The sequence below is a fragment of the Parus major genome, chromosome 2 (genome assembly GCF_001522545.3).
Source record: "Parus major isolate Abel chromosome 2, Parus_major1.1, whole genome shotgun sequence".
In the NCBI taxonomy this organism is placed as follows: domain Eukaryota; kingdom Metazoa; phylum Chordata; class Aves; order Passeriformes; family Paridae; genus Parus; species Parus major.
This window is the reverse complement of record NC_031769.1, coordinates 51,654,111-51,681,848: the sequence shown is the minus strand read 5'-3', so window position 1 is coordinate 51,681,848 and position 27,738 is coordinate 51,654,111. Positions and strand designations below refer to the sequence as shown.

At 39.6% G+C, this 27,738-nt stretch overlaps 1 protein-coding gene across 5 annotated transcripts in view; it reads right to left on the bottom strand.

The window, feature by feature from the left end:
• Positions 1-27,738, bottom strand: part of HECW1 (HECT, C2 and WW domain containing E3 ubiquitin protein ligase 1) — a 263,533-nt gene that overhangs the window by 63,957 nt on the left and 171,838 nt on the right. For 3 of the 5 annotated variants that reach the window (XM_015618819.3, XM_015618820.2, XM_015618821.2), the window contains 5 exons: positions 24,149-24,318; positions 12,365-12,507; positions 10,275-10,375; positions 7,614-8,987; positions 4,049-4,150 (listed from right to left, as the gene is read on the bottom strand). In XM_015618819.3, the coding sequence (XP_015474305.1) occupies positions 4,049-4,150; positions 7,614-8,987; positions 10,275-10,375; positions 12,365-12,507; positions 24,149-24,318 (1,890 nt within the window). The remainder of the gene's footprint in view (positions 1-4,048; positions 4,151-7,613; positions 8,988-10,274; positions 10,376-12,364; positions 12,508-24,148; positions 24,319-27,738) is intronic. The other 2 variants (XM_015618822.2, XM_015618823.3) reach the window with 1 other exon arrangement.

Sequence of the window (27,738 nt, the reverse complement as noted above, 5' to 3'; positions counted from 1 at the left end):
CCTTCATGACCAGTTCCCATCCTTTGAATGCTGGCCCTGGCTAAACCCACTTCCCATATTTGATCCCAGAAAAGTGTAGGCTGAAGTCCATGGCTAGCTGCCTCTGACAGCTGAATCTGACAGACCTTAAAAGGTGGGTACTGGGAGTCCTTGGAGAAATTTCTATAAGACTCCAAGACAAGAAGAAGAGCCATAAGCACGTGTATTGCTTCTTTCAAAGCTGACTACAAGTACCACAGTCCTTAAAGACACAAACCCTATAGTCACACCATGGGTATACATGCAGCATTTTTCACTGTGAAAATCAGTACATTATTTAAGGAGAGAACTCTCTCTTTCTCCTCCAGGTAAAGTTTCCCACAGATGTGGTAGCTGTTCCAAGAACAAGATCACAGCTTTGTGAAAACCATGTCTAAAACATAAGACAGTGAAAAAAACACATCAAATACAACATATGCACATTGAGGTAAATCAGACTGACACATAAGGTGGGTTGAAGGCCAGAGCCCTGCTGAGTGTGCTGGCACTGATGGCAGGTGTACCACTGTGGGTGAGGAATGCCCCTGCTGGAGCTATGCATTGTCTGCAAAATCCTCAAGGAAATAACCTTGACCAGATGAAAGATAAGATGATCCAGCTCACCATCAAAAGGATGTTCATTTTCCTTGATGCTTTCTGGCAAAGGACAAATCCTAGCCCTCACTCCACACTATTGTTGTACCTTGTAACAAGTTAAGAATGATACAGGTTGATGGAGAATTAGAAGCTTGTAGGCCGTGCTGTAGAACCACACTTTAGACAGCCTAAAGAAGACACCAATTGGTCATATTGGTCTAAAGCCTGCTGATGGATGCTTAGCAAGAATAAATATATCCAGTTACACAGCTGAACAAGGTTTTATAATCCATCCCTGTGCACTACCAGTTCTACAGGCTATTTTGCACTGTCTAATTAAATACAACTTAGAGTTCCTAAGCTTCTAAGCATAATTGGAAACTTAGGAGTAAGGAAGCTTGTCCAGAACTTGGAGATCACAGTGAAAACATCAGGCCAGAGCAGATTATGACTTCAGGAAGGCTATCTCTGTCAGATGTGTCAGACATACAGCAGCAGTATGTACAGACATGAACTACACCTGTCAGTGAGTGTTGCTTTAGTCACTGCTTTACAGGTATGTCCACCTGAAACCATGGGCTGACACTGGCATGCTAAAATATTAGAAACTGTGTGTCTCATGCTCCTTGCAATAGCATTTCCAGACAGCTGAGTAACTCTTTTTTTGGTCACTTGGGAATGCTGTCAGAAGGTGGCAGGTACAACTTTAGTTGTACACAGGTAGCAGGTGCATCCCTCCCTCCCAACACAAGTCACTGAAGCTCCCTGAATATGATACTAGATTTATGGACAGATGGATAGATACCTGCACAGTGAGACAAACAGACTGACTGAACAGGCAGGCATAACTCTGCTTCCAAGATGTGCTTAAGTCCCTTCATGCTACTTCAGGGCAAAGATGATCTAGGAAGCAGCCAAATTTCCTCAGGGTTTTTTGTTAAGTTTTCCAGGTAGAATAAGACTGCCACTACTACAAAGACTAACCTCTATCTAACCTTCACAGCAAGAGCATGCTAGAGCATGGGCTAGGGATATGACAGTACTGGTTCTGTTCTCCAATGATCCCCCTCCATCAGCCAAGTCATATTTAAAGCAGCCTCTGAAACTGCTCTGATTTTTATCTGAAGATGCAACTTTTTCTGGTAGGACCATCAGGGCAAAGAAAATACATTGTCTTTTCCTCTTCAAGCACAGCCACACCTTCAGCAAAGAGCAGCTCTGAACTGGGCACATGTATTTTTCTTGGCTTCTGTTCTGTAGAGTTTCCAAACACAGGCATAATAAGGGGTGACTGGTAATGCCGTCATGAGGCCGTGCAAGCACTGCAAATCTTCTGTTAATCTTGTATCAGACTTAGCATTCAGACTGGTCATTATGAAACTCCTACATAAATAACGAATCTGTTCTACTTTATTTTCCTAAATAAAACTGTCTGAAATTAAATTTCCTCCCTGAGACCAGCTGTTGTGGGGTTATGATGAAATCAAGCTATTCAGAAAACTATTCAAAAGAGAAAGAAGACTGTCCAGAAGATTCTCCATGACCTAAATAAAATCAGTCAATGCAGAACTTGGAGCACTGGCAGATTACCTTCACCTCTACTTGTAATGGAAGCTAACACTGCATATGAGAAGTAAGCCAGGTTTGATCATATAATTTGGGTTTAAAATATAAAGTTTTTTCCTTTCACATGATTGAAAAACTATTTATCTAGAATTAGGAGTTATTAAAGGCACTGAAATAGTGATACTGAATTTAAGCAGAAGAAAAATTTCTAGATAAGGCTATGGTTTTCATTTTGAAATTATCATAAAATTCCATGGAGACTTTTTGGAAACCGTATTTCCTAAGTGATTTTTTTCAATTCAACTTTTTTCCCCACTCAAAATTAATTTAGTACATATATTCCTATTAAGATCAATATAATTAAGCCCACAGTGTCAGCCTTTATTGTAAAGATGGCGTTATATGCTAATGCTGAAACAAAATCCTACAAAGGGATATCACTATTGTACTTCATCATCACATATTGCATTTCATGTCCTTATACCCTGTTGTGAAAACTCTTGAGCAAACCAATAGTAGAAATACCTGCCTTTTGAGGATAACTATAAGAAAGAGCAAAAATGTATTAAATTGGTTATGGAAGAATATGAAATAGATTTACAGTATATTCTGTTTACCTGAGCTGGTGTTACTGTGCTATCATTAAGTCATCTAATAGGGAATGTGCCTGATCCACAAAGTCTTGCGGTAAGAGTGGGAGGAAAAGAAATATTTCCCTGTTGCAGAGGTAACCATTCCCATTTCATCATTCACTGGCAAGCCACAGTGGGACTCTAATAAGACTTCATTGGGCTAAAGGCATTTGAATCATTCATGCTACTGTGCGGCTGACGCCAGCATCGGGGCTATTTTCAGCTCAGGGAATTCTGACAGCATGGTTGGCAAATGATGAATTATTTGTCAAGGGCACCATAGGCCAAATAAGTGTGTTCCCGTCTTGGGCTTTGAAGAAAATAGAGCGCTTTGTTTATATGCCTGGCTGTTTTTGTGAGGCACTGCACATTTCAGGCTGTGAAATCCTGTGCTCAGTTGAAAGGTGATCAGCCGCAGGATGCAGGGCATAGAGTGCGCTCTGCTGGGCACCGAACGCCAGTGCAAGAAGCAGGGTAATCCTCCGGGAATCCATAAAGGAAAGGCGACAGACACAAGTAAAAACTCCAGCAGTTGCTTTGGTGGTAAAAGTCCCGTATTATCAGGCTGCTAATAGATCGTACTATTTAAAACCCTCACATTTTTATTCAATGCAAGTGTAGATGCCACTACAGTCCACAGTGAACATAAAATTCATTGATTATCAAATCTAAGGACAGTGTAATAAGACCACTGTACATGAGCTGCCTTTTCCCAACTTCTGCTGGTTTGGTTCAGATTTGAACCTGTCTGTCCCAGGAGCATCCTCAGTGTGAAAAGGCTGCTGCTGGATCCTCAGGCAGACTTGACAGACCACAGGGACTGCCATCCCAAACCATCTTTGAAGTTGGTTACAGAAAACCTGGAGACAAACACTACAGAAAAATCAGACTTCTTTGCTGATACACCACCCAGAAAGCCTTATAGTCAGGCTTCCAGAAAAACTGACAGATCCAAATCATACAAGTCTGAACATATTGACTAGAAAAAGGGAATATTTTCATTTCAGGAAAGAAGATGGACCAAGGCAGAGAGTGAGGTTATGAAGCTTGTCTAAAACAACATGACAACACTTGAAGTAAGGATCAAATAAAGGAAACAAAAGGGCATATTGCTTGGGTTCTGGAGAATGTATATACAGAACAGACGGGGCTCTTCAGAAAGACATACTGACCTCTACACTGAGTTAACAGGAAAAGCTGAAAAAATGCAATAAAATAAAAAAACTAAAGCTTACTTGGTGGAAGAGGCTCATCGATAGTTGGGTAGTGATGATGGTCAGGCCTCAGAGAAGGAAGCTGGCTGACTGGCTGAGAATTATGGAGTAAAGGACAATCACCTATGGACAAGATATTTAAGACATTGACAGTCATTCACTGTTTTTACAATGTGGTTCAAAAAATGTGCTACTGTAAAACAAGTATTATTTTCAAAATAGGTTAACCTGATGTACAAGCATCTCTGGGTATTCCTATTTTCAGACACTATTTTAATAGCAACTCATATGGCAAAGAAGTATTAAAATAATGCAGTCAAGTCTCTTGAGTCACCGCTAAACTGTTAGGGCCAGATTCTGGACTCACAGACACACAAGTGTAAGCGATAGAAGAATCAGGCTTGATCTCTGAGAAATACTGCTCATGTACAACTAATCTCAAGCTTCTGCAGCAACTGGCAGGAACATGCAAAATCCTGGTTCCAACTTTTAATTCATTCCATCAATGGAATACAAGGCTAAAAGCTGCCTTGGATCTTTCTCTCCTTTTCAAAAAGATCAATGGCTGCCTATGTAGACTGTAATGGAAGGATTTTGCAGTCCCTGCAAAACAGAAGCTCATCCCCTTCCATGGGTATGTTTCAAAATTCAAAGAGTCCATCTTGCATTGAAGAAGGGAGAATGAGAGAAGGACCAGAAACAGGTAGGAGACAGGTGGTAGAAGAGAAGGACAAAAGATAGTGAGATATAGCCAGGATCTGAGATAAAGGAAGACCTGAGAGAGAAGAGGGAAAGATGAAGAAGAAGAAAAAGAAGAAGAAGGAGGAGGAGAAGGAGGAGGAGAAGAAGAAGAAGAAGAAGAAGAGAAAGAAGAAAAAGAAGAAAGAGGGTCACACAGGATAAGTTTTTAAACATTAACATTGTATATATGTTCATATATAGAGTCACAGAATGGCTTGGGTTGGAACAGACCTTAAAGACCATCTAGTTCCAATTGCCCTGCCATATTTAAATTTGAAATAAATGAAACCTAAGTAAATGTCGAAACTCGCGTTCTGTTGAGAGAAATAAGTAACTTAAGATCAAGTCAGTTTATAGAGTCCTTTAAAAAACTAAGAAGTTCTAGTAGAGATGAAAATGCATTCCTCATCTTAGACTTAACATGCTAAAACTTCACAGGTTCCAGAAAAAATATTCCTTCTTGGCTTGTCTTTAAAATGTTAGAAAACAGGACTATTTATCTAACTAAGGGACACATTTTCATAGTGTGTAGTAACAGATTTTGACTATAACTTCTGGCATGGCTTGTTAACACAGATAGACTCTGAATTGCATAAATATAATCTTTACATGCATCAGAAAGATGTACCCTATGGAAAAAAATATATTAAGCTGAATGGTTCTGGTGATTTGGGGAATGCTAAGCCAAACTCACCATGTACTAGCTGGTTTATCTCTCTTTAATATTAGAATCTTAGCAGCCTAAGAATGAACATTTTGTAAAAAAACCCAAACATATACCAATCAAACGTAAAAACAAATTACAAAATAATTAAATATTTAAAAAAACCCAAAAACCCAGCAGCTAGAAAGCAGAACTCAATTTTGTATGAAACTGTAAAAAACCTCACACCACTCAGAAATGAGAAAAATCACTGAGAAATACTCCCCTCTAGGTGCTCTGATGATACCATTTGGCCTGGTAAATGCCTTCATTAAAACACTTGTGTATAGGCGTATCTCACAGATGTATCTGCTGCATGTTTTGAACAGACCGCAGAGTTACGTAAATTTATGACTCAGTGCTAAAAGTCCATCCCTCGCAGCCTTAAAAATTGTGCTGTTACTACAGGTGTTGTAGAACCAACTACCAGGTCACCCATCTATGTTTCTTTACTTACCTCACCACAATTGACTCTCCCCTAGTCAAGATAGTTACGCCAAGCCAGCGGAAGCATGGTAGTGTCAGTCACCTGGAGTGGGTGGAGGTGACCACACCTACTGTGTTTGTAACAGCTGCCAAGCCATGAAGCACCGTGCACATTGACTGAGGCACCCCCAGTGACACCGAGGGCGTGCTAAGAGCTGGGCTGCCTTTCAGACACACACTCAGCTAAACAAGGCAAAGCCACCAGGGACACTGCAGTGCCCTTTATGGAGGCTCAAGTCTTGGTGCTGTACTGAATCCATATGCAGAAGACACCCTGTCCCGCCACATCCCCTATCAAAAAGCTTACACAGTTCAAAACACCCACCAAGTCTGTACTTAGGGTCTCACACATACACAAGCTCGTGCCCCCTTAGCTGTACTTGCATGTAAATGCTGTTCACAAGCAAAGGTTCTCATCTGCAAGCAAGGAAGAAGGGTTTCTATGCCTGTGTGCTTCTGAAAATTTAACTATTTGTGCTAGATTCTGCTCTACAGGCTCAATAATTCCCTAGTCACAGCTGTCTACAAAGTATTTACACAGACTGGTGCGTAAGGACACCCTTACACCTGATTTTCTGCAGAGGTAGGGTCTGTGGCAAAGGAAGGTGTGAGTAAATAAATTGGGAACGGAGAAGGAAAACATAGAGGAATGCTTTAATTTGAGTTCCTCAGCGATACCAGGAAAGGTTATCCATTTGCTGCCATTTTAATTTGGTGTCACTTATAGAGGGAGACAGATGACTCAGAATTAGGGAACGCAAAGACTACCTCTTGACCTTGCTGCATAACTCCTGAGCTGCAGCTGGGTCCTCTACTTCTTCAGCTGGAGAAAAATGATACACTAGCTGAAGAAGAGAGGAGTGATCAGCTCCCCTTCTTCATGCAACTGCAGAGAACATGAAAAGTTACCAGGGTGAGGGACTTAACGTAACTGTGAAGGAATTGGAAAAAATAGTACCTAAATTACATAGACAAAAAAAAATAAATTTGAAGGATGTTCTATCTCTAGGGAAGAATAGGGAGATGAGAATTTTATTTAATATAGTTAAATTTCCGAAGTATCTAAGAAAAAATATAAATCTCAACTGTTGAGTTGCCCTATGATCTGTGACATCTGAGGTACATTTGGTTGACACTTGGGGAATTGGAACAAATGGGGCTTGAAAACTGTGTTTGTAAGAGCTTATGATTATGTACAGCTAACAAACATTTACAGAAACTGGCCCAGACCTTTATGTGGTGTAAATCCACATATCTGCCCTTTGACAAGCACGAGGTGGTCCTCTCACTGACTGTCAGACACATGGCAGCACATCAGATATGTGATATGGAAAAATCCCAGGAAAAAAGGAATGAGTTGGTGGATGTGATAATGCTGATCTGCCACATAACTACAGTAGCTGATCTTGATTCTATAATGATGCATGTATATCTACAGTAATTCATACAAATGGATCCCTACCTGATTCAGATGGTTTTGCTGAGATTTTTAAGGACAGGCTCAATTATCCAACCCTCCCTGATATTTGGCCCAGCTCACAGCCCCTGAGTTAGTAAGAAATAAACCGTGAGCTATCTGAAACCTCAATTATCTGATGCCTTCTGTGACATCTAGATAATCAGGGTTGCCCAGCACATCAGTTCTCAGGATCTAACCTTCTCTTCTGCTGCTTGGACCTGCTACTGGGGTGTCTAGACCCTCTGTGGCTCTCTGTGGATTCCCACCATGAGCTACTAGTTCATCTGGCCACTGGGAGGAGCCATCCACTTGCTCCCTGTCCAGCTCAGGGCTCTGCACTGAATCTGGCACTGACTCAAAAGCACTGTTCTCCTCCTCATCATCATCCTGTGAGGAAAAGACTGTGCTTTCAGAAATCTTTGCGCTGTCAACGGAGGAGAAGCGCGTGTGGCTGGAGAAACGATTGTTACTGTCGTAGCAGGAGGTGCTGTAGCACGAAGTGCTGTAGCAGGAGGTGCTGTAGCAGGAGGTGCTGTAGCAAGAGGGGCTGTAGCAAGAGGTGTCGCACGCCTCACATTCATTGTCACCATTGGGCCTGGAGCTTGACTCGCTCTCACTTCCTGTCCTGGGGGGTTCTCCATCCAACAGCCCATCGTTCAAGTCAGAGAGCTGCTCATCCAAGGTCCCAGGAGGCACCGTGCTCTGGCTGAAGTTCTCTTCAGCCTCGTTTTCCAGAGGAGGCTCTGCTGCCATGGTCTCACTCTCACTGACCACCTCCTTATCCAGCACCTCCTTGACAGTAGACTCCTCATCGTTCTCCCTGCCATTACCGCAATCTTGTTCTTCTTCTCCATCGCTGCTCATCTGTGCCGAGGGCAGGCTGTGGAGCAGGTTGTGTATCCGTATGTAGTGTGTGCGAGGGGTCTCTGGCTCACCACAAGCTGAAGCTATGACTGTCTCAAGTTCAGACACAGGCAAGGAGCATGGCCTGTTTTTCCTCTTTGCTGTGGTCCTCAGCTGTAGCTTGTTGTCTTCCTCCTCCTGAGCTGAAGCCCCTTCTTCTTCTTCTTCCTGACTCTTCTCTAGGTCTTTGCCAGCATGCACATCTGCACTCACCTCATCAATATCTACTGTTTCTATGCTGGTCAAGACTCCACCATCTCCCTGAACACCAGAATTGACTTTGTTATTTTCCCTAACTTCGGGCTCAGGAGGAGACATGCAAGCCAGCAGATCCGACTGCTCCATGAGGTCCGTAGCACTCAAAGAAGGCAGCGTTTCTCCTGGGATGGATTCCAAGGGCTCAGGAACTGGCACCGCATCAACCTCCCCATCTCCTGCTAGCTCTTCATTTAAGCTGTTCTGGTTGACTTCCCCGGGTGGTTTGACAGCCCCTGGGCTATCGACACTGTTCACACTGTATCCATTTAGCTGTTCTGGAGCTGCACTTTCTGAGGTCACTGTGCTGATGCATGGAGGCTCACCGAGGCTTTCCTCTGTGGGGTTGTTCACAGGGCTTTCCGGGAGGTCAGCTGGCTCAGGATCTGCACTAATGGAGACCTCTTCATCATCTGTATGAGACAGGAAAAGGAATTACTTACTCTTTAAACAAGAAGTGTTGATTGAACCAGAGGGTTGGCTGTGGGGGCACAAGCATCCACAGCAATCTGAGAAAATTAAAAGCATAAATTACAGTGTGAAATGAGTGGGCAACTGAACAACTATCAAGAAGCGCTGGGGTTTTTTTGCTAGGCAGTCTTTGTACAGTGGTTTTAATCATGGGTTTACTTGTGGTGGTAATCTGCATAACCAGTATCCTGCCTCCTTGCAGCATTACCTGAAGGTAACATCTTCTTGAAACTTCTCTTTGAGCCAAACCAGCATCAGAGGAAATACTATGGGAAAATGATGGAAATATTATGGGAATCAAGGAAGTCTTGCCTGAGATTTTAATGACATTCTTCTTGTCACACTGAAGCTGGCAAGACTCCACAACAGAGAATGTAAAAAAATGTGTTTGCCACCCCTGAAAGGCGAAAACTTCCCCTAAATATCCCTTGACGTGATCCTCATCTGTTCCACCTCCTCTCACATGTCAAACAACCTGTGTTCTTTCATGCCATCCAAATAGTCAAGATTTTCCAGCAAGTGAAATGCAAGTGATTGCCAGCCACTCATGCAGCTGCTGTTGGCTTGACAAATTGTAGCACAGAGGGCAGAGAGCCCCTGAGTCAAAGAGTCCCTGAGAAATACTGTTGAGACTGTGACACAAAAACCAAGGTCCAACCTTAGACCATCATGACAGCCACTTCCAAATAATAAATAAATAAATAAATAAATAAATAAATAAATAAATAAATAAGAGAGAACATGAACCAAAACCAAACCAAAAGGGAGGGAAAGAAGTGGAATGTATTTTTTGCTTTACTTTTTTTATTAAAAATAATTAAATTTAGAAATTTTCTAATCATCTTTGCTATTACATTATCAATTTTTACATATGAAGTGCTCAAATGCAGGTGACTCTACAAATAACAGCCCATATAGCACTTTCACTAGGGAAGGTGATAGAGAAGCAGATGAGACTTTAGTTTTCCACTCTCTTCTCTCCCAGTGATGTGGTGGAGTATTTGGAAGAATAACAGCCAAGAAAAGAGGAATATGAGACACCAGTAGCTCTGCCCTAAGGGGAAAGAGGGAAGAAATTGTGATTACTGATGCATCCTGTGATGCACTTCCCCAGAGCAGCCAAGAAATTAATGTAAATTTCTGAAGAGAAAGAATGAAAGAATGCAAACAAAATTAAAAAAAATAAATCTAGAAATCCAGATAAATGATGGGTTAAGACTGAGAATTACCTGGATGGATGGAAGAAGTTATCTCAAATCGGAACTGCAGCTGGCCACTGACATGATCTGTAGGAAGTCTGCGACCCAGAGTATAGCTTACAACCCTGTCCCTGAAAGAAAACAAATATTGTCACAATAGTCTGTAACCTACTCTATGACTACTATGTGCATAGATAAATCTGCTGTGTCCTATAAAAATACATAATAAAATACATAAAGACTATTCATCCCAGCCATGAGGGCATGTTGACTTGCATACAAGAGAACGAATGGCAGAGGAGAGGACAATGTCTTCAATTACAATGGAACAGCTGAGTAAGTGAGTAAGACAGGCTGCTGGGATACACGAGCACGTATGTATAAATATAGAGAGAATGGTGGGAATGAAACTTCTGCAGTATGGGTATGAAAATAGCGACACGGGAAGCAAACAACTCCCACTTCAGCTATTGTAACAAGACTTTGCTTCCCTGCAGATCTGACCATCTACCTTTTCGTAGAACCTTGCATTTCTGTATTTTCTTCCCTTCACCGTGTCCATAAAATTCAGCTTTCCTGTTCTTGTTTACAAAACCCTGTGCAGGCCAGTCCCCGCATACCACCTTCTCTCTCTAAACTGGCTGAGTGACTGCTCTTCATCTCTTTCCACCCCTCTTACCTCTATGAAGCTGAAATATCAGGAGAACACCTTCCTGACAAGGTTGATCAATGACTCCATTCTGTCCTTGTGCAGGTCCCTCCCTTTGCCACACTTCATCCACCCCTCAGAACAGAATGAAACTACAGAAGAGATTAACTTCCCAGCTGCCCACAAAGAGGCTGAATCAATCTTTGCAAAGCATTTCTTGAGTGTAACGGGTTCACTAAATAGTAATACATCTTTTGAAAGAAACATTGTTCATTTCCAGTTGGGCCAAATATACTTGCTAACATAGTTTCACATGCATCAGAAACTCATATAAATGAGACAACCTCAAGATTTGTGTATGACCTCACTGAGCTTGTGTGCATACTTCACACTGAGCTTGCCTGAGATTTAAATGCCACTATGGTATTAAAACTGAGCCAGATCTAGTGCAGGTTGGAGGCACTGCTCTTGGCAAAGTACATCCTTAGATAGACAGTGTTTACAATAAGGAAGTAAAATAGGAAGTTATAATCAAAAGAGGATGAGAAATCTTCTCATACAGAGGAAAGCCAGTGATACCAGTTACAGGGTTCTACCTTCCCCAAGCTGTTCTTATCCATCTGGTTTCTAAAAAGCTACTCTATCTCCTCTACTTGAGAAACAGGGAGGTAGCTTAGTCCCTTCTGGTAGATTCAGCTGTCAGTATCACAGCCAGTTTCTGAACCAGCTGTTTAAAAACACTTCCAACAAGCTCATCTTCCCGCTGTTCTGCTGAATTGAGATCCAATTACCAGAAATGCCTTCTTGGAAACTGCATTGCGTATGCTTTCCTCAGAAGATGACTCTTTTTCTCTCTTGCTGGTCAAGGTCTGAACATTACAGGCTTAGAGCCAACTTTTTGGCTTTTTCTGATTACTATACATCTTCCTTAAATTGGTTTTGTTATTTTGGCAGCATACACTTTCCCAGGACTTTCATGCAATGGGGAAGCAGGGCAGCGCTTGTGAGCTCAAGGTTGTTCCTTGGCAGCAGGGTAGGGTCAGAAAGCATTAGTTACAACATGCCACATATATATTTTTATAATATTTCCCCTTTCCAGAAATTAAAAAGAGGAGAAACAGATCTGGCATGTTTTCAGTTCACAGGTAATTCCTTGAAACATGAAGACAGCCTGCTGATAACATTAAAATAATATTCAAATTGAAAATATTGCACTCTCCAAATCTGCAGCCATGATACACAAAAAAGTCTTCTTTCCTAAATGCCAGATCTCACTTTTCAAAATGCCATGCATAGGGTTATAGAAGGAATTCTGTCTGGCCCACAGTCCTATAAATTCTAATTAAGACCAACACCATTTATCACACAGTAATAACTTCCCCTCACCATCATTATATCACAATAATGATATATCACCAGGGACTTCAGAATAGCAACACACTCATGAAACAATGTAAGCAGCAAAATTTACCCTATGGCATGTCTTTCCAAGAGGCGCTGAACCGGCATAGAGAGTTTTCCCAGAAAACGTTTGATGATTGGTCGGCTCTTTGCAAATTTGTCTTTAACTTCTATTTCCAGGACATCCGTGGGCAGGGAGACAAAGCTGAATTGCTGAAATTAAAGAAGAGCACAGAACAATAAGCTGGTGGCTGGGACACAGCAACACAGAGTACTACAGCTGTGAGGCACACCTCAGCACAGAGATGTGAGGATCTAGTGAGGTGAAGGACACAAATCACTCTTTTCAGACACTTTTCAGATAGATTGTTTTGATCTATCTCCTTTTCTGTTTGTCTGTGACCCAGCTTAAAAAGGAAGAACTCTGAAAACACTGTTTATCTGGATCAGTTTCCTAACCTGGTTCATGTCACAGTCTCACAAAGACCTCAACCAGAAGGCAAGCCACGGCACAGGCTACTGTCACAAACAATACTGGGAAAACAGGAACAGCACCATCTAAAACTGCTTCTGTCACCAAGGGCATTGAAATGTGTTGACTGCTGTCTCAGCTGGTCTGGTCATAAGAACATCTATTTGTAAGTAATGTTTCAGTAGGCTTTCAGAGACTGTGTGCATGCATATCTTGGGTAGGAACAAGGAGAGTGATATTTTAGGTTACAGGAACAAACATGGGAGCATTAGGGCACCTGGATATGTCTAGATGTCCCAAAGTTCAATTTAAAAATAGTAGTGAAGGGCAAATATATTAGGTAATTTGGTTTTGTTTTTGCCTAGACTGGCTAAATTCAGGCTTGGAACTGGTGACACAGGTCACAGTGATTTTTCTGAACATCTGCTACTACTAGAATATCATCAATCAAAAAAGCACATTTCTGCTGTGGTGCACAATAGTAGGAAAACTGTCAAACCACTGTTCTCCTGAGAGGTCAATATTGATCTGAAAGACAACTTCTGCAGGAAGCAAATATTGAGATGGATGGAAGGATTTTTCTAGCTTTCCCTCTGCCAAACCAAATCTTCACAACAGAATCATCCTCTGGTTTATCAAGACCTGAAGTTAAAGCCCTAAATCACTTCCTCTATTGAATCATGGTCTAATTCAGAGATGCTTAGTTTAAACAGCTCCAAGTGAAACCAACATGAGTGGGATATTCTGTTAATCACACCCCATAAAAATGCAAATAATCAGAGAAGTATAATTCAAACAAGAGCTAAAGTGTTATTTTATTCTTGTTTTCTTCTACATCTTTTTAACAGGCTAACAATTAAGATAAATGCACCAAACAGGAGAACCTGAATTCTCTATGCATATGAAAAGCTGCCTTAAAAAATAAGTTGTCTTACTGTTTTACCTGCTAAAAACCTTGAGTAACTGCCAGTTCATGACACTTGAAAGCAGAAGAGGGGAATTAACTTTAAAATAAATTCCTGTAACTTAGAGCAATTTTCCATTTAATGAATTCTCCATTATCGTGCTGCTGACTCCTATATTGTAAAAGTCTCTGTTGGAGGGGAGCATGCACACACACAGATAAAGAGTGAACTGTGCACAAGTGAAAAGTAAAATGTAGTTCTAACAGTCTGAATCTTCTGAGGTCAATAATAGATTGTCTTGTGGTGCAGCTCTGAAGCAAATCAGAATCTGCATGGAAATTTATTTTCATAGTATCACATGGAACCAAGCCTGACAGCTCCTTCCTTGCACAGGAAACATATTGACCTCTTCCAGAGTAATAACCTGAGCACAGATTATGGATCCAAAGAGCACGATGTATTGGAATCAACAAAAGAAAGTGTCCCTTTTCCCTTGAACAGCTGTGTCTCAAGACATACAAACACCAGGATATTTCATAAAAAGTGGAATGTTCAGATTTCATCCCCTGCCAAACCATCGTATTTTGGTATATCAAGGCTTCCCTGGGATCAGGCCCTGGTCCATGATCACAGCTTCCAAATGTTTCCTCTAGAAGGATGTTCTCATGCATAAAACCAGCAGCAATTTGGAAACACAATTAAGCCTTTAAGACTGGAAGTGTCCTGTGGTAGAGCTCAAAGGCTTTGCCCTTTGGAGGCAACTGCAGCTTGAGATCAAATATAAACTCACTGAAATGGGTTTGGACACAAGTTGTAAAACAGTGATAATCTGACATAATTCAGTTTTCCATTATCTAAGAAGTTGCTTCTGCTGTTGTTCTCATCTAATTTGACTCTTATCGGGCAAGATTTTTCTAAGGCAATCTCTGACCACAGGTGCCTCAGGCTCATGCCATCCAAATTGAAAAGGAATCCCTGTTTGTAGAACAAATGGGCCTCTAGCCCTCTGAAAAATATGGATCCCAGCAAAACACCTTGGTTTGACAACTCAGAGACTTAAAAATGCATTTTCAAAAATCACCAATCACTTTTGAAAACATTAAATGTTCTTGTGACATTTAATGATTGGAATGTAATCTTTGGATGTGGAAGCAAATCGTCATCAAATCCTAGTTTCCCTGTCATCCTTCACAATCTTTTCTGACAAGTGACAGACCCTGTACCTTAGCCACAAAATATTGATTGCACTTAAATTGTTCAAAGCCTTGGCCTTTACTATCCTGCTTGGCCTCTACTATCCTGTCTGGAAGAGAAAGGACTCTGTGTTTCATGATCTATCCAACACAACTAATGTAAAGTAATAATATATTACTGATGGAATGAATTAAATCCTTTCCTTGCCTGTATTTGCTAATTATCACACAGTGGCCAGTTTATGAAAATAAAAGCATATGCTTCATATCTAAGTTTATAAAAACAAAAAAATCCCAAACAAAGGAAAATAAAACAATCTCCCCAAACCTCCAAACTCCCCCAAACCACAAACAAACAAACAAACAAACAAACAAACACACTGATTATAAATTTGGCAGTACCCTTGGGTTCCCAATCAGGGATGCTGTGATTAATAATTCATCCCAAGAAGGGGGTAAAAAAATGAAGGCTGTAAAATCACAACAGAGATAAAAATCAACTGTATTCAGGAAGAGGGAAGTTTGATGAAGCTTCTAACACATGCCCAGAAACTTCACCATTGATAACCAGAAGAGCTGATTTAAGAGCATTTTAAGAACAAGTCTGCTGACATTTTTTGATGTTACTATTACAATTTTTACTTTAAGTCTTCTGTTATTTAGAACTTTTCTTATTCTTACAACTCTTAGTGTTACCAAATTAACTCAGAAGTTCAGCTTTCACATTTTAAAAAAGTATAATACTCATAGTTGTAGAGGAAAAGCAAGAATACAAAAATTTTGTCATAGTAAGCCCAGGTATATTATTTTTAAAAGACTTCTGGGGTTTTTTTTTGACAGTTAATATGTGAAGCCAGATTCTTTTATCTTTTTAATCTGGCATTGATTACTGTGTATTTTCTTTCACAATCTAAACCAGCAATCTTTACCTTGCATATTGGAACCACAGCTCACTTTGTGGGCTTTTTCACTAGTTGTTTTATTCTTCCCCACAAAAGTTTAAGTTCTTTGAATCACAACCACTAGTGCAAACCCTGCAAGACTGGTCAAGAACTTCATGGAACCTTCTGGTATACAAAGTCACTAAACTAAATTTTACACTGAGACTAACTGTAGAAGAGTATACTGAAGTTTACATAAATGTTGTTTTTTGTTTTTTTTTTTTCCCAGTCAAAAAATAAAGTAAAAGTATAATTTCCGGCAGTTTTTAAATTCTAATGTAATGGCTTTAGTCTCTCCAGCTGTTCAGAGATCTACCAAACTTGACAAGGGCTTCAAGGAAGTGGTTTGTGCCTCTGAGCTTTTCTTTAACTCGAATTAAAAAAAAAAAATATCAAAGGAAGTCAGGGAAGTAACACAGATACTAACTCATCCACCAGAATAGCTACAGTTTCAAGTCTAGAGCCCAAGAAGATACTTTTGTCTAGTGACTATGTGCTTGCTTGGATAATAGCAGACAACAGGACACCTGTAAAAAACAATTCACAACAATTTATTTAAGCGATTACTAGAACTTGAAGTTTTCACTTGATCCACAACCAAAATTCAAGTCAAATGCATGATATAAAATGTAGGGAACAAAACTCTTGCAAGTAATGGGCAGACCCCAAATTTATATATGATCTACAGCAGTCAGTGGATGAACAGGTAACAAACAAGAAGTTAAACCTCTATTCTCTGATTAGCCCAAGCCAGTAATTACCCATGCATTGCCTTGTTTATCACACCAACTTGGTGCAAAACTCTTAGAAGTTGAGATGATACACGACACAGCACACTCCACAGAGGAGCTGGTGGATTGCCTCAGCAGAATGAAATGCCTTTAGGAATAACCTGTTTCTCACTGAGGGCCTGGCCCTAGAAATAGCTTCTGACAACATCTTGTCAATGTGGTATCTGACCCTTACCAGCCAGGGGTTCAAGGGCTCTCCTTTATAGGAAAGATGAGGAAGTCCTCCACTGAATGGATGAGGTAATGAACCAGCTGCACTTGTATCTGGAAGAATCCCAGATTGAAAAAAACCCTGAATTAGAGGCTTTGGAAAAGAGTACAGACCTCCAGAGAGAAAAACCTTTTTATTTTCCTCTATGAAAGTATTAGGACTGTTAGAAGAAATGGTTGTCAGGTGTATTCCTGAACAGAAGTTACCATCAGAAAGACTGAAGACAAGGAATGATTGATGATCCCTGGTATACTGAGGAAAAATAGAACTTGTGAGCTGCAGAAAGGGTGCTTTGTGGAGGCTGATGTTTCCTAACCTCTGGAATGTCTTGGCCATGTCTGCATCAAGAAGATTTATGGTACAATGTGAGTGGATCTGCAGAGCAAAGCAGCTGGTGCTGTGTACCTGACTACCACATCCAGACGTGTTGCAAGGGTTTTACCATGAAATGACTCCAGGCTGGTGTCCTGGATTGAACTCCCATTTATTGTCTGAAAAGCACTTGGTGCACTCCTGGAGCACATCTGTTCCCTTCTGCTGAGAGCAATTGAGTTCATGCACTTCTGGACTGACAAGTGATGTCTTTAGTGGGGAGAGCAGGAGATTTGCTTTGAAATGGATCTCTTGAATGGAACACAAATACTATTATGGATGGACCCAGAGAATTGTTAAGAACCATGATCACTGGAACAAGTTAGTATGTGTATTATTTTCCTAGGGTCTTCAATTATTTCCTTCTAAGGGTGTGATTGCATCTCTCTGGAATTAAGATATCTATGAGGAAACAGACTTGTTTACATCTCTCTAATTTCCCCGCTTCTTCAGCCATTTTTCAATGCCTGTTCCACTTGCTACAGTGGCAAGAGATGCAGTGATTGCTTTGTCCCTACACATTTAATGCAAAGAGGGAGTAGGACAGGAGAGAGATCCTTTTAATTCTTCACTAAGAGAAGAGCTGCAGCATTATAGCACATCTTATCAGACACTGGAGGGTCTGTACTAGGCTTATCCTTAAAATGCCCCTGCCGATTGAAAAGCCTTAGCTGATATTTTCTCAGGCATCAAAAACAAACAAGGTATAATTAATTATTTCCATAGAAATACAGAAATGGAAGGAGAGTAATGAGCAAAAGTGGCATGATAAAGAAAATCACAGCAACATATTAACATATTAAGTCTTCTTGGGTTAAGTGGTGTATCATCAATTTTGGCTCTGGTCAGTAATAAGTCATTAGGATTCTCCTCTCATTTACACAGATTTTACACAGCTGCCTCCTGCAGATTCACTCTCACAGAGACACAAATCAGAATCAAAGCTATACAGAATCAGCTAAGACATTCATACTCTTACACTATCTCAATGATCTAAATGTAAATCTGATTTTATACTACTGCTGGCATCTTCAAGCATGATCTGTAAACACTGTAGTAAACACCACTGAAAGAGTTTCAGATAGTAACCTACTTTTCAGTGCCTATTTGCTTCCAGGCTCAGCAATGGTTTTACAGACACAGATGATTAATTTAATTAATGTGAACAGATCTTGAGGGGACCTTAGTGCATGATATATAAGGTAAAGAACAAAGGCCCATGCTAATGCTGACATGGCAAAATGCATCTGTATCCATTTATAAGAGAACAGAAGAACTTCCAGAGCTTGGAATAGTTTTCAAGGAAAGCCAGCTACTGGTGATGATTCATTTCCATGTTTTATTTTTACCTAAGTTGTTTGCATCCCTGAATACAGATGGATCCCGGTGACTCAATAGCACTATCAAGCAAGTTGCTAAAATGAACAGAGATGTCCATTAGCACCAATCAGATAAGTTATGGACAAGGCAAATTCTTTAAAAACCAGTCAATATAATAATTGGTAGACAGCATAACAAAGTCAGTATAATGAAGACAGATAAATTAATACATTGGTGACTGGAAGAACTGGGCTTTTGATTTGGAGTTGAATAAGCAATAGAATTAAAAATACAATTTATTTGTGAAATCCGTCACATACAGGGATGATACAAGCAGAAGTAAATCTTAAAAGGCTGTGAATTACATTTGATGGATGAAGATAAATTTATTCTTTCAGCTGAATATTTCATTAGTGGGTTTTGTTTCAAATTCTTCAGTGAAACAATTACAGTTTAATGCACATACCACTCTCTGTATTACTCTGTTCTGCACTCAAAAACCTCCTCTACATTTCACTGCTTTCTCATACAACACTACTTGCACCAACAGCTGGATAAGCTCATCAAGAATTCCAGTTTCTTAAGCTTTCTACATTACTCCTAATTGACAGTACTCCTTATTTATACTGCAGTCAGTAGTGCCAAGGGCAGAGCTCCACTGCTGCTATGGGTGGGAACATGCCTATGCCTACTACGAGAAATGCTGGAACACAGAAGTGACTGCAGGGGGCCAAATCCAATGCAGTTCTTTATTATTCTGGCACAGCACAATTGCTGGAGTTTTTCCCTACCATAAAAGGGATGCACATAAATGCACGTAAATGTATGATTCAATCCTTGCTACTAAACTCCTTCAAAGTCAGATAGGGTCTTCAGCAAACTGGCTTTCTGGATTTCTCCCTCAGATTCATCTCAGAATTGTCTATGATTTTATTAGCACAGAAAAGGCAGAAAATATCTCTTATCAGCACAAGTATACAAAACTAGCAAGACTGATAATCTTCTAGATGCAGAAGTTGCAAGTAAAATGCAGTTCTAGAAGAAACCCCCCCAAAAATTTGGATGATTTTTCACATCATAACCCATTCCTGAAGAGGTTTGTTGTCTTGGGCTTTCAAATTTCAATCAACAGATATTAAAATCTGTACCTATAAAGCTACAGCTTGTCTGTGTAGTGAAACCATGTTTTATTCTTTACCTGGACATGTGTGCAGAAATGTTATACAGGGAAGCTACCACCTGCAAGGCTTCACTCAGTCCTGATGACACCTTTGGCGAAACTCATACTAAATTAAAGATCTGGATTTCACTTCACCTATATATTGCTTTTATGCTTAGGTGTGAAGGCCTCTGAGTTTCTACAGCACAGTCTTTCATATTTGGCAGTAGAAGGGAGAAAAGCTTATCCAGATTAAACAATAGGGAGTTCAGTCAGTGTGATGTTTCTGTTGCTTTTATTTTGGTCTTCTGTTGAAATTATGGAATGATTCTCTGAGGCCATGGTAGGACTGTCAGCATTCTAGTGTTCTGAATATTAAATCAAAATCAGATCAAGCACAACTCACTTTAGTTTAAATTCATACTGGTGATTAAAATATATTAAAACATCTTCAATGGTTTTACTCCATTCTGGAAAGACTTGGCTTTGCTCAAGTATCCCCTGATTGTATGACTCTAGGTTTGTGCTACCTCAGGTTGCACCCATTGTATCAGCCAACATAAAGCCTCTAGAGAGGCAGATAGCTAACAAATTCCTTATTGCATGATCTGGCTACTTTGGCAAAGTGTTTTTCAGTCCCAGAACTTGTGGGTGGTCTATCACATACCAGTTCAGCATTCAGGATCACAGAATCAGTGCCCAAGTTATAACTCTGCTTTAAGGAAAGCAGCCACACACCAGCACTCAGATAGTCAGTTGCATCTTGGCATTTGGCAGGCAGCATCCAAGCCCAATGCTTTTATCAGTGATGATGGCCTGCACTACAGAAGCCACTTCCCGCTGGTGTTCAAGCCCTTGAGTGCTTCCTTCTTCTGATTTTGCATTGGTAATCTCAAGAGACAGCTTACGTGAGAAATTATTCAAGTGCAATATTTTTGAAAGGTTGTGAGTTATCTGAGGTGCAGAGAGCATGAATTACTTAGCTGAAAATACTGTAAATCTGTGTATCAGATCTGACATACTAACTGCTATTTGTTAAGTGCTCTTGCTCTCAGCTTATTCACATCAATTAATTTACTAGTGAAATGTGGTTGTCCTCAGAATGATAAGGCAGCCATTCCAAGTCTCAACTATAATTTATCAATGTTTGTAAAAACTGAGGCAAAGAAACAAGGAGTGAAACTGCAGGAAGTTGAGATTGTTTTTAACCTAGTAGTGGGCTCCCATTTTAGGGCAATCTACCCCTCAAGAGTTAGATTATTGGATTTGAAATTCAATCTGTTATTTAACACATTTAACAGATGACTCTTTTGATTACTTTAAATATGCTGAGTGGTTGCATCAGCCAATATTTAGAGTTATCTCACTGGTCATTCCTCAGAGCTCTCTTTCCACTCACTAGTAAATAAAACAAGAATTGAGGAAACAGTCTGCTCAAGGTGCCATAGTTAAGAATTAAATACCATAAGTATGTCTAAGCTAAGTGCTCAGAAACATGAAGCACTTTATCTGCCAAATCATAGAATTTCCTATCCAGTTGGATGTATGTGAACTACTTTTTAAACTGCTTTGCTTTGTTCCTGTGATCTATTACTTGTCTGAACTATGTATCACTTCACTGATTTCTGAAACATTAAATCTTTTTAAATGAGCTGTTTCTGACCAGTGTGACAGCACATGCATTGTTTCAATATGAAACAATATGTGAATAGTGTCATTATATTTTGCTATCTATATTAGAAGATAAGCATACACCCTTCTCATTTTGGGAAATGGGGATTTCTGAAATTTTTTTTGCACTTTACCTCCATAGCATGATAGGGCTATTTACCGTTTATGCTTTTGCAACTGACTGAGTTGGCAGGGCAATACGTGTCTAATCTGGGGCTGTAGAGTTCAACCTGTCCAGTTCCATGTGGTTTCCAGGCACTCACTTATTTAACATTACAGATGTTTCTGAGGAGCATGTGAAAACATACAGAAACATGTTCAAAATGACTTCTCTCTATCAGGAGAAGTTACCACCTTGGACTTTAACCTGCCCCAGTGAACAACTCTCAGTGTGACAGCTCTTTCACCTCTACAGTGAGCCCTGGTGCAAGTGTCAAATTGTCACTTGCTACTCCTTATTTGTAAGAAATTTCCATTTCCTTATGTCACCTTGTACAAAGTACTGCAAGTTAGAGCAATGGAAGAATAGCTTTAAGTCAGGATAACCTGTGCTGAATAGCATTTGAACAGCCTATGAAATGATCATCAATATTGCATGAGACAGATGAAAATTTGCCTGAGGTACCAGGGTGCTCCCAGAGCATTTGTCTAATGCAGGTGGTTACTATACAAACAGAGCAGCCTGCTAACTATATGAGGGAAAAATACCAGAACAAATTAATATAAGTAAATCTTTTTAGTCTGTAGGACTTTTAGTGCTGAAGCCCTACAAAACTGAATTGACTCTTTCTGAATTTGCTCAAGGGTAATCAGGAACATACAGAAAGATCCTAGTCTGCAGATATTTTGATAATTTTATTTCCCTATTCCAGATTTTTTCCAAGTTTAGCATTCAGTACAAATCAGATAGGTTGTTCAACTGAAAAAAAGAGAACATTTGCTTTCTATTCACAAGGAGTGACAGAGAATCCAAGAACAGAATGACCCTTCTGAAATAACAGATTACCTAAAATTTGTTTTTGCGAAAACAACTTGTGACTGATACTTTTAATGAAATGGCTATGATTCCTCAGTATATTGTCACTTCATATATTCACATCCATAAGTGAAAAGGGTGGACAGAAGAATGGCTACCGCCGTGATTCAGCAACAGTTTTCAGTCTTCCTTCTCCCCTTGTCCCGTGAAGGGACAAAGCTGCAGAAAATCAGGCCTATGGTCATCTGTGCAGCAGAAACCAACGCAGCTTTTCAGTATCAAAACAAAGAGTTCAGACAGGCTGATTGCACAGACTGCAGCACAAACGCACACAGTTAAACATCCCAGTATCAGCTGAGGCGAAGCCAGAAGGAGAACATGCTGAACCATGGCTTGTCTCTTTTACACTCTTTTGCCACTCACAGGCTAACAACAGAAAGGGAGAGGCAGCACGCTTGCACGCGATCATGAAAACCTGGGGGCTGAACAGCAAAGCTGGAAGCCAGCTGTGCTCTTTTGCTTTCCCATATCCATAATTAGGCCATTTCATTGTTTCTCCTTTTCTCATTGCCAAACTCCACTTGGAAAAGAAATGTCAGCCCACAAACTCAGCCATTTGGCATAGCTTGAAGGGAAGACACCCGTGAGATTTTATCAGGGCCACATCCCTATGTACTGAGCATCACACACAGAGAGTAAGTTTCCCCTTCATACCTGCTCCCCTCTAGTTCTGAGTTTTATGCACTTCACTGAAAGGTCTCTGCCAACTGCCTGATCCTCCATGCCAGTTCTAGCTTGACCATGTCCACAGCTGGACCTGGGACTTCTCAATGAGACACATCTGATGCTTGGCTCCACAGAGAAGGTATGACTTGGTGGATGCCTCATGACAATGTCCTCAGTTAAGTCCTGCTAGAAGGCATTTTTCTCTGACTAGTGTCAAGGTTGTCTCCCCAGTCAGATAACCTCCCCCACCTGCCACATAATCTGATGTGGTATCTAGTTTCTCCAGGTAGGAGAATTCAATCCTATTTCTGCTCTTTTTGCCCACACACAGTCCCATGTCTATAGAGTTTGACCTAATTATCCCTCAGCTACTTTAAAATTAGCATTTTAATTTGAATATATCTGTGCAGTGTATTTATTTACTTTTACTCTTTCTTGCAATGGAGATATTGTTGTGACAGAGCACACCAGTAAATCACACCCAGTATGTCAGGCTCCTTTAATTCCAAAGAGATTCCTTATTCTTTGCTACCTATTGCCATTTCACATGTAATTTAAAAACAGCAGGCAGCAATTGAACTCTCAGATCTCATTAGTACGTACAAGTCCTTCCAACAAAAAGAAGCAGACTAGACACTATTTCTTCAAGGTGATGGCCAAACGTGCCAAAATTGCCTTTGATTTATATTGTCACTGAAGCTTTTCAATCACATTGCTTCTCTTTATTTGCATGCCATACTTGTTCTGCTTTATATAATGTCTCTGTGTAAGAACACTATGACAATCTAGCAGCAGCCTTTCATGCTATGCAAGTTTATTTTTCAATTCTATTTTATGCCTGCCTTCAATAATTAACAACTTCATAAATTACACCAATGAAGTACAATCTACACTGAAAGTATAGTGCAAGTTTTAATGTACCACCCATCTTTGTAGCTAATTAAGCCTTTTGTACAGAGACAAGTAGTAATGAAATACATCAAACACAGTTAGGTCAACAACTATTTAGCCAAGAACTCAATTAGGAAGGAAAAAAAAAATAAAAATGAAAGAGGGATAGTACTGGAGTAAAGTCCATGTTTTAGAAAAGTCTCAGCTTAACTCTTCAACTGCTTACCTCTCCTTGCCAGATTGGGTTGACAGTGTTACACATGATCTTAGATCTTTTCTCCTGTCCATGATGAGGAAGGGCTGGGAAGATGCTATGTTTTCCAGGCTGGATGGAAATCTTCAGATAAGGATCTGGATTGAAGAACATCCCTTTCTTCAGACCAAAAGCCTGGAAATCTGAAAGAAGGTAAAGAACCGGATTATTTTTCAAATTCCAGGCATTTCTTTTGGATGCTAGAAACAATATATAGAGAACCAGTAACAAACTCAAATAATATGGCAGGAATGTAAAAAAACTCACTATGTTTATTGTGAGGCAATGTAATTCCAAATTATAATGATCTTGTGATTTGGGATTTATAAATGATTACTTAATGAAACTGCAAATTTACAGATTCAGCTTTTAAATCAATATTTATGCATCAATATTTATTCAAGTGATATACTGTTTTTTCTAATAAGCTGAGCACTTGCTCAGCCTGACTGTAGTGGAAGTACTACTCTGAAAAAGAGATCTTGTCATTTAATGTCAAAGTCATGGCATTTGGTACCCAATGGATGTTAATTTTCCTAGGTATAAATCACTGTACAGATTTTAGCTTTTACACCACTTTTTTCAACATGAGAAGTTATTTTACATTTTTTCCCACTTTAAATCATTTTCTTCCCTGCATGGGTTAACTTAATCTTAGGAAAACTCTTATCTATAGTGTCCAAATTTTAAGCAGGGTTTTATAGCTGCAGAACTCCCAGGGAACATAATATATGTTGCACACACAAAAAATGCCCAGGCACTTATTCGAAAAATTCCCCATAGCATTCTGAAGAAAGACACAATGCCCATTATGATCTGTCCCTGTGAAGCTGATGAAAAGCAAACTAATCTGCTGGTATATCATTAATTTTGGCTTAACAGACACAGACTGACTGCCCTGGTCTTCTCTTTTTTCAAATATATTTCTAAGCTTTCTTTGGAACATATAGGCATTTATTCCTATTAGCGAGTTCAGTAGCTAATCTATTTTCCACCACTCTTTGCATGGAGATTCTCCTCTGTTTAAAGCTTTAATTCACATGGTGCTATAAACACCATACTGCATTCTGCCTATTTTCTCTCACTGTACTGGAGAGATAAAAAAGTATTAGACAAAATGGTTTCTAAAACTGCATAGATGCATACCTAAACATTCAATTTACACACATATTTGTTCTTTTGGCAGTTTTTGAAAACATTAATTTTCACAGTCTTCTAATTCTCTTCTGATTAAAAGCCCAATTATTCCAGCAGGTTGTGAGAGACCATGAAAAACCCTCAAGGCAGATATTTTGGATTACTCTGAAAATCATACACATTGCACACCATCATCAGTATTTTTACAGAAAATAGCTATATCAAACCCAGTCATGTGTTGCTTCCTTAACATATGGTAATAGCCAACACAATAAAATGTGCAAGTTAAAAAGAATTGCTTTTCTTTCTGTTGTTTTTAATCATCTATTTCACCACAATTCATGTTGCAGATATTCAAAAGCTGTTGGACAGATGGTCCTGAAACAGACTGTATTTTAAGAATCTTATTCTTGAGACATTACCTAACAATTAACAAAAAAAAAAAATAAAAAAAATAGAGGACATCACTACTAAGAGCTTATTTGAAAGCACATTGCTCAAAGTATGTACTGCCATGGTCCTAGCAATGCTATCGCACAAAGAAAATTATCTGCTTCAAAAAGATAACAGTGATTTTTTTTTCCCCCCTTTTTTGTTTTCTGAGTGCACAATCTTGGTGTAACCAGCAAGTGCCTCATCTAACAGCCCTGCTGAAATCCTATATGGCAAACTCTATTGCTTTGGAAGTTCTACTGTTAGAAATGCATTAAAGAAATAGAAACCAAGATTGCAAAAGGAGTATGAATGACAAGGGCCAGCAATGTATTAGTTCAGCCTGCTAACATATGAGAAGAGAAAAAGACCTCTGGGATCTTATTTTCTTTTGCTCTGATACTTCCTCAAAAGAGTCTAAAACTGAAATATTCATTGCTGTATATGTTTCTGATTTTTTTTTCCTACTCCTTCAAAGAGAGACCACACTATCTCTGGGTACCACTGAGTAACAAAATAGTCTACTGATGGAAAATACCTAGCACTCAATTACATAGACTTATGTATCATGTATCATAAAGAAAATACATTTAGGATGACCTATTAGCCTCTTTCCAGTTATGGGAATTAGAACACAGCCATGAAGGTACTCCTAGCTTCAGTTACTAGTCTCATTTTTGTATTTGAATGAGGAAAAAAAAAAGTAATTTAGCTAAGAATGTGGCCAGAAATTTTATTTGTATAATTCTCTTGCTGAAATTGCACAATACAACAATTTAAAAAAAAAAAAAGTCAGTTAGAAACTTCAATTTTATTGTCCAAAGTATGAATAGGGCTAGCAGAAATTGCTTCCCAAGGACAAATATCCCAATTATACATCTCACCACAAATTCTCATCACTGAAAAATAGAACATCAAAACTGAAAAAGCTCTTAATAAAGCTACATGGATATCTGCAGATAAGCAGAATTTCATTTAATTTGAAGCAAAACCTATCTGTAGATCCTGTAACTGTCTGATGTAACTTGCAGTTGTAACTCTTACTACTCCAGTAAGTCTCCAACAGAAGAATCACAGCCATTCTGCCTTCCCAAATGCAAATATTTTTTCTCTATTATCTTCAGAAAAAAGGCTTAGAAGATACTAAACTTTTAAGTGATGGTCTGAAGCTAACCGAATTTAAATCTTTGGTTGAATGAATGAATTCCAGAAGGCTGGGACATACCCTGCTGCACACTGTAATTTTAGACTGCATTTCTTGGAGGCATATAAGGAGATGCTACAAAGATAACTCATCTATGGTTTGCAAAGGTGTATGTTCATCCAGTCTCTTAAAAAAAAAGTTATTAATATACTATGTGTCAGTTTCTCATTTAGTCATAAATCACACTTTAGTGTGAAAGAGGTTATATACATCTAACAGTTTAATATTGTCAGGCCATCTCTCATGACAGATGACAGAAGGAAGAAATCCAGGTAAAGACAAAGTAATTACAGCCTTTCACTGTCACAGACTTGCACTACTTGTAAGTACATGCATCCTTTTTCAGGTCTCTTCACTGGAGAAAAATGGCTTGTACTAACTGCTGCCTGCTGCTGTCCCCAAGTGACTTATGTGTTTGTTCCAACTCCAGAGCTTTCTTTCCATATATGCTGATCTCGAGGTGCCTGGATGAGACACAAAGAAGCTTTACACTTGGTCACTTGGATGCATGTACCCTCTGTTCCAAAAGTGCACTACAGACTTCCCTGTCTGCTTTATAAAGGATCATTTAGCAAATCTAGTCACCATGAAGCATCAAAAACTTTGGAGCACTGGTGACTGTGATGAAGACTATTTTTGTGGTGAACCAGTGTATTTGTTGGAGCCAGGTGGGGATGTCAATTCCAACAACACAGCTAGAATACATCTGCTTTTTTCAATGTTTGATTTTGCCTTAATACAAGTCATTAAGCTTTCAAAAGCTTAGGGGAGAGTCACGTTTTGTCATGTT